The sequence below is a fragment of the Macrobrachium nipponense genome, chromosome 31 (assembly GCF_015104395.2).
Source record: "Macrobrachium nipponense isolate FS-2020 chromosome 31, ASM1510439v2, whole genome shotgun sequence".
NCBI lineage: Eukaryota > Metazoa > Arthropoda > Malacostraca > Decapoda > Palaemonidae > Macrobrachium > Macrobrachium nipponense.
Genome location: NC_061093.1, coordinates 45,872,934 through 45,891,806, shown reverse-complemented (window position 1 = coordinate 45,891,806; position 18,873 = coordinate 45,872,934). Strand labels below are relative to the sequence as shown.

Here is an 18,873-nt window from a genome sequence, read left to right as displayed (position 1 = left end):
TATGTATCGTAGATTATTCTAGCTTGTGTCAATGTGAAGTGTGTGTCGTGTGTATGTATTGATACTAAATATTGGATTGTGCTTAGTATGATGTCTTGTTACTGTCTGCTACAGGTATTATAGTAGTATCTATAGTATGATTATTCGTATACTATATATTATATAGTATATATACAATAACATATACCTATATAATAAAACAAAATACACACACTCTCACAAAACTGTCATCAGTCTATGAAAAGAAATAGACCTATGTCATCACAAACGGTCATCGGTACTTTTGCAGCAGTAAACTGCACAATGAACGTTGTCCACTGAGGTTATACGTTCGTTCCCTTGGAAGTGTGACAAGTTTGTGGGTCAAGTCCAGACAACAAATCTCGTCTATTAAAAAGTGATCAGCAACATGAGACAGGTTGAAGCCCTACATATTCCATTACTTCCTGTATTACGGCTATCATTTCCTCTCCGAATTGATTTGTTTGCCAATGCTCACAAAATTGATTTTAGCTCGAATTGACGTTTATGTCTCTCGAAGACCAAAATATTTTTCAAAGACGCGTCAGACTGAAAAAGGTGAAAGGAAGAATCACAAGTTTTAACGCGGGAACTTAAATTCGTTCTCTTTAGGTTCGTTCTCCCGACTAGCGTCAAATTTTCCCGCGGTTAGCAGGCAAAACACTAGTTATTTACGAGCCATGCTGCTATTGTGTAATTTTGAAGGTGAACGTCTTACATCTCTCACATAAACGGTACGGATATGGCTAGTAAGTCTACAGCGTTAATCTGATAATGAATGTTAATTAAATACTAGGCAGGAAGGGCAAGAAACAAATTGGAGGGGAACTGCGTGACTAGTCTTCTGGCAGCCGTGCTGCTCGGCTCAGGCCTGAAAGCCGCAGATGAGGTTGGGATGGCACGGAGTAACAATTTACTCCGCGAGACTGCCGCACCCAGCCTCCATAAGCTTCGTCTGTTGTGTGATAAATTCGTTCAAGATGCAGCCGACAAAGGCATCGCAGTGGATATTTACATCACCAATCGTTATGAGAAAATCAGTTGCAGTCAGAAAGACGAGAAGAAAACAGTATTTCCAAGTGCCACTGTTGATAGTGCCAAATGTTTGTGCCGCACAAAATGGGTATTAGTCGCTGCAGTAGTGTTGATAAGTGCAGTGTGCCTTCATTCACAGACGCAAGCCGTTGCCCGGCTATTATTTGACGAATTCCTAACTTCCAAATGCATTGTCCGCAACAATTACTTTGTAATGGAAGCGACACGTCCTCCGACGGACTGCCATAAAGTATGCCAGGGAGTGAGCGGACCCACAGAACTAAGTGCCAATGTGACACGAGAGGAGTTCACGAGATGGGCATACCTTTCCCGCCCGCTTGTCGTTCGACAGGGTGCTGCTCACTGGCCCGCCCTTGAGAAGTTTTCGTTAGCGTTCTTCCGTAGTGTTTACGATAGTATAGACGGCTCTTATGAGGCCGTTTCCGAGGAGTGTCAGTTCCTGCCCTTCAGATCCGAATTCGTAGATTTAAGGGAAGCACTTGGGATGCATCCGGCTCGTGCTGCCCGTATGCCCGGTACTGATCCTTGGTATTTTGGATGGTGAGTAATCACACCTAACAGGATAAGTTTCAATTCCATACATTTTACGGATATATCATCAAGTGTGCAAAGTTTTAGATACAACAAATTGCAGAGACATTTACAATGAAACCAACTGGAAGGGACAGTAACTGAAGATTTGAATTTCGTCAGCGTTGACAGATCCTACTTAATTACCGAGTAAAGATTAGATATGACACTGATTAGAATGCAATTATTTCTTCGTAAACCGCACCTCCGTCATCTGGAAAATTGCGCTTTTTTGTTAGATGGTTTTATGCTAATTTTAAACCAATTTCTTAATTCCCCATTACTCAAAAATTCCTGGATAACGTATATGTTATTGGCGTTGATTTCGATTACCTGTATACTGGGCACAATCGTAGCATCTTTCTCATTTTTTTCTTTTTAATAAGCGTCTGGTTTCACTATCAACTAGTTGAAAACAAGACTTGGAAATAACCATCACACACAAAATAACATTCAAAACCATCTTTTCAAAATTAAAAAAGATAACCATATTTAATTATATAACAAACTAGGTCTCAAATGTGGCTGTCCGCGACTGTTGATCGATTTCCTGTTGTCAGTGTTTTACAGACAAGACGAGTAATTAGAGCATTAAATAAATTAAATAAATACTGCTTAGTTTAATAGTTTATCTGTTCATGCAATAATTTCTTGTCGCTATACATTCGGAAAAATATTTTTCAATCAAATTTATGGTAATCTATCAGTCAGCAAATCAGGAGCGGTTTACATTTACATACACAATACAAGATAAGTTTCCCCCGAGAAATACAAGAAAGCGGTCACGAAAATACAATTAAATGATTAAAAGAAAAGTTTTATATAATGATTTAACCTTTTTGGTTTCTAGTAGCCCAGGCTACTGCATGACAATCTGTCCACTGCCCGTGCCAGAACTTTAAAAAGTTTTCGGATCCATGTAAATGAACTTCGCATTCTTAGAGATTTTGTCTCTTGAGCAATGAATGGAGGATTTTTGGTTTAGGGAAGAGCACCCAGCTTTGAATCAGGTGTCAGTTGTTGGTAAACCAAGCTTTGTGAAAGTAGTACGTCCTTGAAAGTTATATAGTTGTTACTAACATTTGAAAAAGGAACGGTTCGAGATTAATGCTTTTCAAATTCGGAACAAAGGTGATGCTATATTTTCCTACTTTCATTTACAGGCAATAATCGAACAATCTATTCCAAACGATGAGAGAGAGAGAGAGAGAGAGAGAGAGAGAGAGAGAGAGAGAGAGAGAAGAAAAGACATGCCATAAGACAGACGATCATCAAGATTTAAGAAAAATACATTTTCTTTCTGCACATCTGTGCGTGCGTGCCTGTCTCCACCCTTCCATTGTGTCCCTTCATCAGTTCCTGCCGCTACCTGGCCCACCCTTCCTGGATATCATGTGCATCCATTTCACAAATTTTCCCCTTGGCCACCTTAATTGTGGGCTGTAATTCTAGGGGATGTTAGATTTCTGCGGCGTCGTTTCTAACCTCTAGCCATGGCTGGATGTTATCAAAATGCACCAAGGTTAAATCAACAGAATGTGTTCGTCGTAAAATATACGAGTCTTAATCATTTTTATGATGTTATCAGTTATATCAGTAGTGATTTTAATCTGTGGTGGATTTATAGGTCTGTGATTTGCAACAATGTTCTTTACGGGAAACTTGATGTCCTGACATCAGCCTATTAACTGTTTATAGATTAATGTGGAACCCGATTAGTCAGTGATGAATGCGCAAGTATCTAACGGTCAGTTGTATATGCTTTACTTGAGAGTGCGTTCACACTACATTGAAACACGCTACAAACACACAACAGCAACATACCCCCACACGCTTTTCAAACAGGTAGAACACAAGTCAACGACGAAGGTAGTTCAAGCCAGTGCTTCAGAACATTCTTCAGCATTTGCAAAGGGTTCGTTCTCCACTGACGGACGATGAATTGTATTCAACCTATTGTCGAAAACGAGCAGCATGCTGTCAACGTGTGTTTATGAAATGTTTTACCGTAGCAAGGCCACACTCGCTTCTTGTTTTGCTTTGATGAGCTCATGGGAAATACTTAATATTTACAAATTTTTAATAACTCGTCTGTATTACAAATGGTTTATATACTTGGATGGGGATGAGGCGATTTAGGGGACAGAGATAATTTTGTATAAATGTTTAATTCGCATTCTCTCCTTTTAATGTTCTGAATAGATGCATGGATAAAAAAACACAATCTTACAAACCCATCCTGTTGTGTTTACACATATGCGTACACATATATATACGTATAAAAGCAAATATATTTACTATATATATATATATATATATATATATATATATATATATATATATATACTTTCTTCAAAACCTACCACGTGATATATAGTTTTAGTCATTTGTGAATGATAAAGTCACGCACAGAAACTTGGGGTAATACGAGAATTTTATTGACACACTGAGAACCTATTACTAGTAAATACTTCTCGTAAGATAAATACTTTCACCTAAAGAATAAGACACGGTACGGCCACTATAACGCACAAGACTAGGAAAAATAATAAACAAAATAACATGTTAAACTGCAAGGTTAACGTAAAACAGAGGAGGCAACACTCAGGCAAGAAAACTATTGGAAGCACCAGAGCAAACGGAGCTGCAGGATGAATGGGATCAAGGTCCAAGAAGAGAAATGCGTGAGAAGCAATCTTCTTTGCAGTCTGCATTGGGCCGAGATCGAGTTGCAGTGGGTTCCTGGAGATTATCTTAAATTCCTGATAGCAAAATATTTAACGGACACGTAAAACATGACCTAGGGATGGATTTATTTTGATAACAGAGGCTTCGTGAGGAAGGTAATCGAGTTGAAATTTAACCTTGATGGCACTATGGACTTTAGTGACTATAATAAAAAAAAATCCAAATGATTTGTAAACATTACGATGACAATGTAGTGTCTGAATATAAAATTTGGATGTTACATTGGCATATCAAAATAAAAGTTAACAAAAGTGAAAAATTCTATCTCAAGCAAAACTAAACAACCTAAATAACCCAACTATAAGGATAAAGGTGTCCCTAATTCCATCTTGTTCTAAAACCCAAACGATCTACTCTCTAACTTAGAAACTTACCGCGGACGATTTCAGATAACAAAACGAAATAATTTAATAATTTCATTTCACATATACTGTACTTAAATTCTGTAAACAAAAAAGTTATCGATCTGGAAAACGGACAAAGGATATACTGAAAGGGGTAAACACGTTTTTACAAACAAAATGATTATCTTTCATAAGCACAATAAGCGTAATTATGAGGGTTCGCAATTTTAAGCCATTACGTCATTGGGCCAACTAGAGGCATTATAGCGAGTTATGTTATCATTTAACTTCAAAATAAAATTACAAGAAAGAATAGACTAATTAATTGCAACTATAAAAGATAATAATTGTTAAATTACATAATCGCAGAACAATTACGGAGAATCCTCATGCTGTCTCGTCATTTTCTCTTCTTTGTATCTGAATCTAAGGAGAGACTACAAAGATTATATGCAAGTACAGCAATAAACCTCCCTCAACTTCCCCCGAACATTTTGAAAACATACCTATAGCTGTAATGTAACACACAAGGGACGCACTTTAACGACAATGCATTTACACACGCCACTGCTATGGATCATTAAACAGACACTAAACAAATCCGTATAAAAGAGCCAGGGTTGGTACCCAGGATTCAGCAGTCCCATGGGAAAATATGTGTTAACGAATCTAAAATCCCCAAGTCTCGAGACATCATCTATTTGAATTGATTAAAATGCAACTTTGGTCATAAATAGTTTCTTGTTCCTTCAGGAAAACCACTGATACCGGCGAACAATAAATAGAATCGACACTACCAAAGTTTTGCGGTATTTTAAGTACTCGGATGGCTTATCTTATCTCGAGTGCTCCGGGATCAAATAGTGATAATGAACGTTTAAAAAATTAAAAATTAATTTTACAGTAAAAATATACTCTACACACACATATACAACTTAAGCACTACGTCCACGAGACGACATTTTCAAATCTATAAAAATGAACTGTTAATTTCTGATATATTTGCGATAACGAGCTACAGCTCCAAGGCTCACACAGGTTTTATTCTGTCGAGAGACGGAAGCGGCAGTACTTGATCACTCGTCTGTAGTTGCAGAAATGACCTTAGTTATGAACCTCGAATGTTGTTTGGACGTCTCTAAATTCATGAAGTATAGACAGGTCATTATTCTCGACAAATCTTGTTACTTATGTTTCCCAAATTGTACCCACAGGAAAGGGTCGATGTACTGGAAGCTGTTATGAGAGCTGTCACTTCTTAAGGCAACAAACGTGTGTTGACGAGAGCTATTCTGATTTATAATGGATATCGTATAGTGTAGTGCGCGTTCAGTCCTTCATGTAACAAATTAACATCATAATAACAAGATTAATGTTGATACCAGTTCACTATATCGTGCCTCGGTTGGTTAAGGCCGAATTCAGGCGTCCACACCAAGCCTCTTAAACCATGCACTATCCTTTTACATGCACCATCTTGGAATCTGTATTATTACTTTCATAAAAATACTAAAATGAAGCGCGCGCGCGCGAGAGAGAGAGAGAGAGAGAGAGAGAGAGAGAAGAGATGAAATTAGTAGATACACGGACCAAGGATCGATGTAATCAGCTGAAATTACCTATACCATAAAACAATTCAAGTCTGGAGGAACGAGTGTATCAACTGACATTCATAATCACGCACCATCGAATCTCATAAAACTGTTGTAATGTTTGCGCTTCAAGTATTATGTGATGTACATATGGAGAAAATAGTTAATATTTTGATTTGTTAATGGCATCACGCAGCGCGAGGCCCCATTTCGCCCTGTTATGCCGACGTTATGAAACTCTGTTGTCAGTTCGGTCACTTTGGTATCGTTATGCAATTACTACGATCACATGAATCACTTTGGTATCGTTATGCAATTACTACGATCACATGAAATTTGAAAAAAGGCAACTGAAATGTATACCCCTGGGTTTTACACGACACTTGCTATTTTTCATTTCAGACTTTTATTGATTGTTTTTTGTACCTGGAATTCCAGTTTTCATGACCTTGAAACAAAGCTTTCTAAGTAATTCGCCCGAAAGTCCGCACGTTTCCAGCGTAACCTCCTTACAATATAAAGCAGAAAGTCATGATGGAACTGTAGAAATGTCAGTAACACGGAAAAAAACAATAATCATGGAATATTCCTTTCCCATTCAATACTGCAATACTGAAAACACGCAATTCCCTTGATTTACAGTCAGCCGAAAGGATGCTTACTTAGATCAGGATTAATAGAGTACACTACTCTATCAATCTTGGCTTAGATATAAGGAACATGCATCCGGTCAAAGGACGCTGAATATTATGATTAATGTGCATATATTCTTATAAAACCAGAAAAAAAGGCCATAAACTTTTCTACTTTCAACTAAACAGAATACCCATTAGTGAGAGGATAAATTAATCATAAAAAATTTAGAAATGAATGTCTATTTTACTATAAACCAATATCGGAACCTAAATTATCAAGAATAACTACAGTGATACGTTTTCCCGAAACGTGTAAATTCTTTTCCGAAGTTACAGTAACATACTATGAAAGTTATGAAAGTTCAGTTGTCAGAAGAAACACCACCACCTGGTGGTAACATTCTCTCTCTCTCCCGAAAATACTGCATAATATGACGACGGCCTCTGGCTGAATCACGTACATCCTGCATCCGCATAAACCACCCTTCCCCAACCTTCACAGGCCAAACAATCCCATCCCTTCTTCCCACTAACATTGTGGGGGGGGGGGGGGGGGGGGGGGGGGGGGGGGGGGGGGGGGGGGGGGGGGGGGGGGGGGGGGGGGGAGCATAAGTGACCGGGGGTCGTGGGCAGACCTGGGGAAACGGGTACAGGTGGAAAGGAAGTCCTTCGGTAATGAATGGGCGGGGATAACGTTACACGTCACCTGAATGGAAGTTTGGTAACTTGATCCTTCCATCCAACTCCATCAGTTCCCTGGATATTCGGAAGGAATGCGCTTTACAGCCAAAAAAAAAAAAAAAAAAAAAATCAAATGATTGAAATTCACAGTTTAATTGAATTACGTTTCCGAGAAAAAAAAAAAAAAAAAAAAAAAAAAAAACCAGTCCGGGCGGTTTCGACAAGTGAACCAGGAAGTGCCTGGAGGAAGTTGCTCGGTAATTAGTTCTTCTAATTAGTTTCGGGAAAATGGCCTGGGTGATATGATTTCATAATGATTGGTTACGGAGACACTATATCCCGTAACTCTACGGATGTTTAGCAGTCTTCTTATTCATTTCCTTACATGGAATTTGTCGTCATATTTAGTAATATGGGCGCAGCACACCAGATGTAAAGTAACCACTTATTTTCTTCCCCTAACACAGATTGCTGTGGTATTCAGTTACAACAAATTGCGTTGTAAACACTACTCATACTGTACTGAATTGAATCAGTGCTAAATGTTTGTGCAGCACGACAAAAAATACATTTCTTTCTTTTAAGTAAGTGTTTTTAATAGAAAAAGACCAATTTAACAAAAGCACTTCGAAGAATCAACCAAGGCTTGTAGCGTTACAAGTAAACTTGGAATCATCTTTCCACTTTGTTCCTTATTCTTGAGTTAATTCCTATCAGATGATCGCGCAAATAACGTTTTAGAGATCGCTCGTTCGGCTATCTGAATTAACAGTGCAGCAGACGAATTCATGACTCATGCTTTGTATCAAGCATTTGATAGGCCATTCAGATTCTAAAGGATTGTAGGTCAGGGAGAAAAGTTATGCAAATTGACAAATTTGTTCCGCATAATGCTCTTTCGAAAATTACAATTTGTAGACATTTAAAGGCTTGCTAACTCTGACTTGACAAAACAATAATAAAAAAAAAGTATCTGCTCACATCTAGCTGCAAGACTTAACCTTTGAACTAACTTGTGTTTCCTGGCGTGTCGTGTACGTATAGTGCACTTACGTATATGTCGAATTCCTTGTATTATTTTTGCCTAAGCTCATGGATATACTTGAAGTATATAATTCATTTATCTAGTTCTAAACTTAGATACGTGAAGAATAGCCGATACGGTTATTGCGATTTCTCGGGATAGTTATTTTTCATGTAAAAAATAAAATGTTTTTTCCTTGTACCCTTACAAGGGTATATGGTGAACTCGATATAGAAATTATATTTAATAATGATGTGGTGAGTAACTAATGTTTAAACTAACTCGTTCTTCATGTCAAATAAAAACACAATGTTAAAAGACTTTAAAAGTCTTATCTCCTTTAAAGAAAGTGAAAAGTTTATATTATTTTTACACTTAAAGGCTTAAAAAGCTCATCTTTTGGCGAGTGGGTTCTCACAATTGCCTAATCACTCCCCAAATGTAGAAGCTCGCGCGAAAAAAGCGCATTATCTATACATTTCCAATCAAATTTATTACACCAAGTTTCGCGGCGGCCTGAAGCTATACGGGGATACGAATATAAAACTAACACAAAATGATCGACACTGGTGTTCTTAGGAGACCATCTCCTTGCTCATGAAACCTATTTTTATGCAAAGTTATACTGTCTACGGCCATGGTCCTCGAAATTTCATGCAGTTGCGATTCGAAGAATCATTAGAAATTTGGACCTGGACGATAATCTTACAAGCTGCAATGTATACCGCCAAATTCCTCGTTAAAAGTTCGCTGATGTCCAACCCGTTCAGGAAGAGTTGATGAGCATACAGGCTCAAATTTCCTTATATGAATATCCTGTAAAAAGCGACTGCGCAGCCGGCTAATGGCGATAATTCAAATTATTCTAGCTATTATAAGTCCCCCATTTTCCGTTAAATGTACCTATAATTTGAAGTATCAGTGACATAACTGACCTAATTGCCTACTATATCGATGCCAACATTTCCCTGCCTTAATAGAAGTTTTTTGGCTAAAACCGGAGGATAACGACATAATTAGGAGTCACGACACAGTACGGGTACCCCTGCAACACCGACCACGCCCCTCTATAAACTAGCTTAATTCAGCTTCCTTTGCGAATCTGTCTCGTTTCCCCTAATTTGTGGCGGCTTTGATGTTGAAACAAAAGCGGAAAAACTGGAAAAAAAAAAAATTACTGGGATGACTCCTACTGCACGCCATTTGGATCATCTGTTCCAGAGTCTGATCTGTTCCAGCCACCACTCCGTTATACGTGATTTCACCAACTGAAATATTCATTGAACTTTCAGTTTAAAAGTCAATTAATTTCAAGTTCGTCAGAACTTCTAAATCAATTTATCATTCGTTTTACTTCTAGGAAAAAGAAGAATGTTATACTGTTATAAAAAAAATAGATGAACGTTATGCTGTTGTCAGAAAAATATCAACTGTTCGTAAAGAAATGAGACTTGTACCAGCACTCAAAAAACAAGAAATAAAAAGGCTGCACAAAATGTGACCCTCCTGTAATTCCATAACTATCAACTCCCCCATAAAAGAACAACGGTCATGCAGATAGGAATTAAGCTTAGCTGTGCACTCCCTTTACACACGCACTGGCGTGGGGCTTTTGTTTCATAGTCATATTGTCGTGATGATACCGATTATTAGGGTTGCATAAACTTTGTGTTCTTTTTTTCTTTCTATTTTTAAGTACGCCCCAAGTTCACCATTAGCTGGTGGAACTAGATGATTCCACATAATTTTTCACTCGCATTTCTTCGAAATGTAAACGTAAAGTTTAAGTTTTCATTCTCTTTCGGGCGACACAAGTCTCCATTCCACGTTTGAACATACCATGTTTAGGAATGTCGTGTTCAATTGGGCTTCAAGGCCCAAGTCTGAATTGATGCAATTACGCAGAATCACAAAAGTACCCTTTCAGGAACATCCGGGTGAAGGGTGGGTTATTTCCAACAAAGGTGGCATCCACCAGTACGAGAACCAATTTGTTCGAGATTATGTCTGCTTGACAGGTTACTATTAACTAAAGAAATTCAGTTACCAATACTGTTACATTAACGAATTCTTTTCTCGGCGCTGTCCCAAGCTCGGATACCTTGTAACAATGAGACTACTCACTGACGCTGGGTTACATCAGAATAAAGATCTAGACAGGCGACCTGGAATTCGTCGCGAAACGTCGGCATTGAAATAAACTGTTAAGGATGAGGATGCATTTCCCTACTACTTCCTTCATTATATATATATATATATATATATATATATATATATATATATATATATATATAACAAACCTTACAACCTGAGGTTCGGTTGCTGAAAGGCCTGCCAGAGCGAGAAGAGTCGAGATAACCAAGGAAAGAAGATAAGAGTGGGCGGTCTAAGCAATGTATAATGGAACTGCTTTAGTGTTGTTGTTCAATGTCGGAACGAGGTGCTTAATGGCCAAGGATTCGAGTATAGGGCGTTGGTTTTCATTGGGGCTGGATAAAATTATCTTAAAATCATCGTAGTTGATTCTGCATTTGCATAATTGTGCATGGTTTCTTATATTTGAAAGCTCTGGACTAGAAAGCTTCATCCCTGTGCGGTAACTAATGCCTATGTGTGAGTCACATCGAACTTTGAGCAGTCGGCGAGTGCTTCCAACGTAAGTCTGTTCGTTGCACGAAAAGCAAGTATACAAGTAAACTAGGCCAGACCGCATCAAAGTAGGCAATTTTTCTTTGTGTCGAAAGAATCCGCCTATGGTTTTTTGGATTCCTTATGATGAATTTCACATCAACAGCTGTGAAATGTTTGTTCATTATCTTACTCAAATGCGGTATAAATGAGGTATCATAAGTGTATCCACGTGGACGACACATTCCTACTTTTTAGGGACCATAATCATTGCGACCTTTTCTTGGAATATGCAAACGCATCACACACTAATATAAAATTTACATTTGAGAAAGAGAAAAATAATAGATTGCATTTTCTCGATACCTTGGTCATAAGAGAGAATGATGGTTTCAGAACGGGAATTTTTCGTAGGGCCACATTTACAGGTTTGGGGCAAAATTTGTATAGTTCCTGCCCTCTTAATTTTAAGCTTAATTCATTATCAACACTAATTCACAGAGCTATAGCCTTGACTTCAAACTGGAGCTTGTTTCATAATGAAATTAATTTCTTGCAGGAATTCTTTTGGACCAATTGTTACCCAACTGCCCTGTTCTCTAGTTATATGTCAGAAAGGCCCTACAGAAAATCTTCCAGCCACCAACTCCAGTACATCTAGCTTCTAAATTAAAATATTATGTTAGCTTTTCATACACTTATGATACCTCATTTATACCGCATTTGAGGAAGATAATGAACAAACATTTCCCAGCGGTTGATGTGAAATTCATCATAAGGAATCCAAAAACCATATAGGCGGATTCTTTCGACACAAAGAAAAATTGCCAACTTTGATGCGGTCTGGCCTAGTTTACTTGTATACTTGCTGTTCGTTGCGTTGGAAGCACTCGCCGACTGCTCAAAGTACGATGTGACTCACACATAGGCATTAGTTACCGCACAGGGATGAAGCTTTCTAGTCCAGAGCTTTCAAATATATGAAACCATGCACAAATATGCAAATGCAGAATCAACTACGATGATTTTAAGATTATTTTATCCAGCCCTAATCAAAACCAACTCCCTATACTCGAATCCTTGGCCATTAAGCACCTCGTTCCGACATTGAACAACAACACTAAAGCAGTTCCATTTTACATTGCTTAGACCGCCCACTCTTATCTTCTTTCCTTGGTTATCTCGACTCCTCGCTCTGGCAGGCCTTTCAGCAACCGAACCTCAGGTTGTAAGGTTTGTTATATATATATATATATATATATATATATATATATATATATGTTGATCTTGAGGGACAAGTTTGTAATTATGTATTTTTGTTTTTTATAGCCTTGAAAATGAGACCATAGTCTTGAAACGTTGGCAAAAATAAAGCAACCCATGTATTGAGCTGTTTTGCCTTTTCACCTGCTACTATATATATATATATATATATATATATATATATATATATATATATATATATATACATACATACAGTACAATGTTTCGTTTCCATATTTTGCAAGCTTTACAAAATTTATCTGCAATCTGCTTCATTTTACTTTGTGTAGGAAATGACATAATGACAGTAATATAACATAACAACGGCAATTTTCAACTGGATTACCTTTGTCCCTTCCGAGGAAAAGCACATAATCCTCTTAAATTACTCTGGCATCCGTCATCATGTGTCCGGACAATTTCCATTTTCTGAAAACACTGCACGACAATGTCACAGACTGCATGTAAATAAAAACTGCACTACATAAAGAATACACACGAAATTTAAAAATAGGTAACTCACGTAGTAGTTTTCGACTATCGTAAATTAGGAATAATGCGGACTCCGCGTTGGATAACGACCACCTGGCCTCGGGAGCCGAACACGTCAATAAGAGAAGAGGTGGATTCAGGACGAAGTCAAGTTATTAGATAAACTCGCGTCGTCTTCGTAATGAGCGTTGGTATGGAATACACGAAAATTATCGGCCAAAGGCCAAGCGTTGGGACCTATAAAGTCAATCAGCGGTGAAACGGAAATTGACAGTAAATCAATTTTAAAGATATCCTAAGGAGAAAACCTCGGAGTTGCACTGTGAAACACCTGCTAGGAGAGGGCGAAAATTAAGCTGGGAAAAGATAATATGAAATGAGGTAAAGTAAAAGGGAGATGGCTGTATCAATATGCAAATTAAAAAGAGAGAGAGATAGAGAATATGAACTGAGGTACAGTAAAAGAAATGAACCGGGTTACAACGGGGAGAGAGAGAGAGAGAGAGAGAGAGAGAGAGAGAGAAGGGACGCTGCAAAGAACCGTAAGTAATGCGGACAGTGCACCGAATGAGGTATCTCCTACGGGATTACGTCGAAGGGAAGCTGCAAAGACCCCTGAAGTAATGCCTACAGTGCACCATGTGAGGTGCACTGACGTCACTACCGCCTACGGGAAGTCCGATTTATAAAATTCATTGATAAAACTAATGGCACTTATCTACCTTAGAGAAATGTATATCATCACCACAGTAAATGAATCGCAAATTCTGTAACCGTTCATAAAAAAAAAAAAAAAAAAAAAAAAAAAAAAAAAAGTTCGCAAAAGATTAAGTCATTGACCTCCCGATTATTTACAAAAAAAAAAAAAAAAAAAAAAAAAAAAAAAAAAAAAAAGTTCGCAAAAGATTAAGTCATTGACCTCCCGATTATTTACAGAGCTTTATAATTTACACATCCGTGTCCGAAATGATTTACAAACTAAATATTAGGTAGCTGCTTCACTCAAGAAACCTGAATTTTTATTGAATAATTTCTATTTTCCGCTTCAGGAGCAACTGTTCCCCCGAAGTCAGCACGATCCTTCGAGAACTGGCGCCGAGACCTTCGTTCCTGCCCGAACAATCGGAATCATCTGCCCTTGACTGGATCTTCATGGGAGGCGAGGGGCCTGGGGCAGCGTGGCATGTCAGTATTTCCCTCATTTGCCATTATGAGAGAGAGTGAGATTGTTTGTTTGTTTGATTGGTGTTTGTGCGTTGCATGGAACCAGTGGTTACTCAGCAACGGGACCAACGGCTTTACGTGACTTCCGAACCACGTCGAGAGTGAACTTTATCACCAGAAATGCATATCTGACCCCTCAATGGAATGTCCGAGAATCGAACTCGCGGCCATGAGGTGGTACGCCAACACCGTATCGACCACGCCACAGAGAGAGAGAGAGAGAGAGAGAGAGAGAGAGAGAAGAGAGAGAGGAGAGAGAGATAGAGAGAGAAGAGAGAGAGAGAGAGAGAGAGAGAGAGAGAGAGAGAATTAGCCAATTACTTTAAAATTGAAGAGATTACGTTTTAACCTCTACCACTCAAGTTACTATCTTCTTATATTAATACCGTACCTCACACTAGAACACTTGGAATAAGACTAGTGTCACAAGGTTTTCTTAAGATTTAACTAATCCACTACGGAAAAACGAGGCATCACAAAAGTATCGAATTTGGGGTTATAAGCATACTGGCTTGAGGGAAGCAACTGTCTTGAGGATACTTAAAATGAAAGGTTTTAAGAAAAACATCACAGAAAGTACAGTGTATACTTCTGCCTGTATGATTATAATTTGTATAGATTTCTAGAAAAAAATCACTTAATGATAAACTATGCCGTGCTTAAAAAGGAGTATCCCTAATTTTATTTTAAAAATCAAATATACTATCATGAGGGTATTCCCAACCCTTGCTGCAGAAGTCTTCGCACGTCCCTGGAAAGGATCGTTTTTTGCGATAAACTTGGAATAAGCACCACGAGAGGTATCAAAGACTATCAAGTCTCGATTGGCGCATGGAGTATCAAGTCAAACTGTTATATGACAAATTTTCAACCACGCAGATTGCAATTAAAAGAAAAAAAATCATATATGTGTCACATACACCAAGAAATATTCTATATCAACATACATTAAGTTACTTATGTCGCTTTATATCAAATTCACTAAGACAACACAAAAGTAAGCATGTGATATTGCTTATTAGCTGAAGCCACTGAGAAAGTTCCAAATGAAACGGCAGTGCCAAGTACTTTCGTGTATTTTTGACTTTGTGCCAGGAAGATGTATTAAAAATACATGAAAGTGTACTTGGCACTGTCGTTTCATTTGAAACTTTCCCACTGGCTTCTGCCAATACACATATACACAATATATATATATATATATATCATATATATATATAATATATATATATATATATATATATAATATACCTACATATACATATATATATATATATATATATATATATATATATATATATATATATATAATCTATTTATACACGTTGCATTATGCCTAAGCAATTTTGTTAATTCTAGTTGATTTTGCTATTGGCCATGGCCAATTCTGGGGACCTACGAATTCATTCAGCGCTGAAAAGGAAATTGACAGTAAAATTGTTGGAAAGGTAAAACAGGAGGAAAATCCCGCTATTGCAGCAGTATGAATCAATTGTTAGGGGAGAGAGAGAGAGAGAGAGAGAGAGAGAGAGAGAAGAGAGAGAGAGAGAGAGAGAGAGAGAGAGAGAAAATATGAATGGAGGTGCTGTTTACTGAATGAAAGGGGTTGCAGCTCTGAGCCGAAGGAGCGCTGCCAAGAACCTTAAGTATTGCGTACATTGCACCGCATGAGGAGCACTGGCGGCACTCATGTCTTACGGGGATGATCTTGGTTAATATACAGAATATTTTGAATATCAAGTCAATGGCCCCTGTGGGCTTGTTTCTTATGATTAAGGTTCATCTTTTGAATAATCATAATAATAACATGCCTAAAAAATGACCTAACACATTCATGCAATTCCAATTTGCTACTCCATACAACTCAACGTATATAGTAAACAGGGACTAAATTTTGTTTGTTTCCAGTTAGATTACGTACAACGACCATCATGGCAAGCACAAGTCAGTGGCACTAAGACATGGCATTTTCGGCCTGTTCCAGAGTGTCAAGATACCTGCCAGTCTTTCAGTGCCACAATTTACAAAGGGGATATAGGTAAGTATCTATTCATTCGCCCTGAAAATGATCAACAACAATCGTATGATGGATTTAGAAGAGGGGGAAAAACTCAAAAGTGTGAAACTGGATCTTTAAAAAAATAAAAAAATAAAAATCACATAAGTGCAGTCATATCTTCAGAATACCTATAGATGGGAAATATATAAGGGCCCCTTGAGGCTAAACTGTCGTCTTCGTGTTACCAACCTGTCTGAGCCACTCGTCACCAAAATTTGCTTTTCGCCATAGGTTACACCTAAAGACGAAGGAAATTCATGTCTTGATTGGAGATACTAAACTTTAATTTTTTCTGTGACGGTTGATAAAATGACTGAGCTATAATTTTGTTTCTTTCAAAACTGATCTTGATATTAATTTGTTTCAGTCTTCGTCGACACGAACCAGTGGTACCACACGACCTTTATTCACAGAGGTCCACTTTCCATAACTATTGGTTCAGAGTACGACTAAGGACGGAGTGGGAACATGAAGCATATCTTTGGAAGTGGTGTATGTACCTGACTTACGCTTATTACTGTTCCTGCATTTGAGCGAGGAGCTGCTGAATCAACTGGTCAAGGAAGTATGGTATCTGTAATCCATTATATCACTATAACTGAAAGACCTGGGTTCGATCCTGAAGATAGTCAAATTTTGTTTCACACGTGATTCTGTATTGATCATTTATATTATAAAAAAAATCCCTATTGACTAATTATAAAGAAATCCTTATTAACTAGCCGATTTACAAAGAGGAGGTTTCCTTAAAAACCGACTCTCTTGAAGATGTGATTAGGTGTGTGCTCAATGATTTAAAAAAAAATATGCTGTGAATTCGGAGTGCTATGTAAGTTTCTTTATAACCTGTAATAATGACAGTGATCTGCAGATTGTTAGACTTCAGGCAACATGACTTAGTGTCGTACGCTTAGGTAAATTAATTCGTAATTCAGGATTTGCAATTTCCATAACCTATTGTTGCAAGGTAGTGTACTTATTTCCAAAATTACAATAGCAAATGTAAAATCATCAAGTAAAAATACAGTATCCTATTTGTCTTTTCAAAAGATTCAATAAACATACTACTTAATGATTATCAAAAGTTTGTTTGATATTAATCTGATGATCCCATAAGAAATAGACCACAAAATGATCCTAAACAAGTCTCCAACCTCGCCATATAAAATGGTTAAAATAAATTTAGGAAAAGTTGAATTAGCTATTATAACAGTAATTTTAGGGGCAGAATTATACCGTACCAGATGGAATAAGGTCTATCAGGTGAAATTTGGATACATTTGTTTCACTCAATTTTTCATAACTTGTTCTGTTTTCTTTGCTGTCTAAAAGTATCCGTAGTACTAAGTATTTCTAGTTATTAAATAAACTTTGTTACGTAGTTATACTGTATAAAATTGTGATATTTCTAAAGATAAGGGTATTATTTAGTACAAAAATCAACAAAGTGACTTGCTAGAATTATAATAACGAATTTATGTGGCTTCCAAATAAACACACTCAAGAGGTGTAAGGTAAAGTGCCAATCATAATCATAACCATGCTTCCAAAGAAGTATAAGCATATTATCAGAGGAAATTTAGCTTACATGATGCTAAAAATATGCTGAACGACGATTAGATATTTAAGGAAAGAATAAATTAAAATAAAAAATTTTCTAATATATTTTTTCATGTTAAAGGTTTTCATTTTACTCCTACAGTCAATGAAAGCAGTAATTATCATGAGCTCTCTATTTCTAACCACTGACTATTTCATTATGTATAGTGCTTCTAATTCCATTTACGCACTCATGTTTTGTTGATATCGTATCTATGATTACCATACTTGAGATCCTTCTTGATCTCTTCCGTACGTGGTGCTGTTACTGTTCGGAGGATGTTACTGTAATTGGTTGAAAACGAGCTTGTAACGAACAGGTATATCGTATTACGTTTTATACCATGAAATAAAAAGTTAATTTCGGAGACATCTCTTTTACTAAATACCTCATCTTGAATTCATGGACAATTTGAATTCATATTTTCTCAATATAATCAATATTGTACCATGTGCGAGTTACGTTATATCTGATTTCTGTGTTATTAGAATCAATTATGAGAAATAATTTCCTTGTTAGTGGCTCACTTCATTTTTTTCTCTTTGGGCTGTTCTTCCATAAAGATAAATCCAATTACCAGTGAGGATTCGGAGACTAACGTATTCGCGGACTTCTGTGACACATACCCCATTATTTGCGGGAAACTCACGTATTTGGGGTGTTTAATTGTGGATATTCAACACAAAATGCATTTATTTTGTTAGAACTATTAAAAACGCCAGGTATAAACATTTTCAGGGGGTCTGGTACACAGCCCCCCACAAATACGCGGGGGCGGGGGGACACTACGTTTAAATAGTGTACATCTCGGACATAAGAGAACACCATAAACCTATAACAGAAAATTAGATACTGTATGGACAAGGAAAATAGAAATCACGCCTATAGCTTTTCAACCCTATAAATTAAAAACTTGTCAAAATATTCCATTGATAT

At 37.3% G+C, this 18,873-nt stretch overlaps 1 protein-coding gene across 1 annotated transcript; it reads left to right on the top strand.

The window, feature by feature from the left end:
* Positions 1–881: 881 nt before the first annotated feature.
* On the top strand, positions 882–18,304 carry LOC135206941 (uncharacterized). The gene is made up of 4 exons (XM_064238454.1): positions 882–1,617; positions 14,104–14,239; positions 16,187–16,316; positions 16,705–18,304. The coding sequence occupies exons 1-4, from the start codon at positions 917–919 to the stop codon at positions 16,788–16,790; spliced, it is 1,053 nt and encodes a 350-aa protein (XP_064094524.1). The 5' UTR covers positions 882–916; the 3' UTR covers positions 16,791–18,304.
* Positions 18,305–18,873: the final 569 nt, after the last annotated feature.

Excerpts from the sequence above, each read along its gene's own strand:
- LOC135206941 (XM_064238454.1), top strand. The coding sequence starts at position 917 with ATGGCACGGAGTAACAATTTACTCCGCGAGACTGCCGCACCCAGCCTC. Across the intron at positions 1,618-14,103 it reads GATCCTTGGTATTTTGGATG|GAGCAACTGTTCCCCCGAAG; the intron begins GTGAGTAATCAC and ends TTTCCGCTTCAG. Across the intron at positions 16,317-16,704 it reads AATTTACAAAGGGGATATAG|TCTTCGTCGACACGAACCAG; the intron begins GTAAGTATCTAT and ends AATTTGTTTCAG.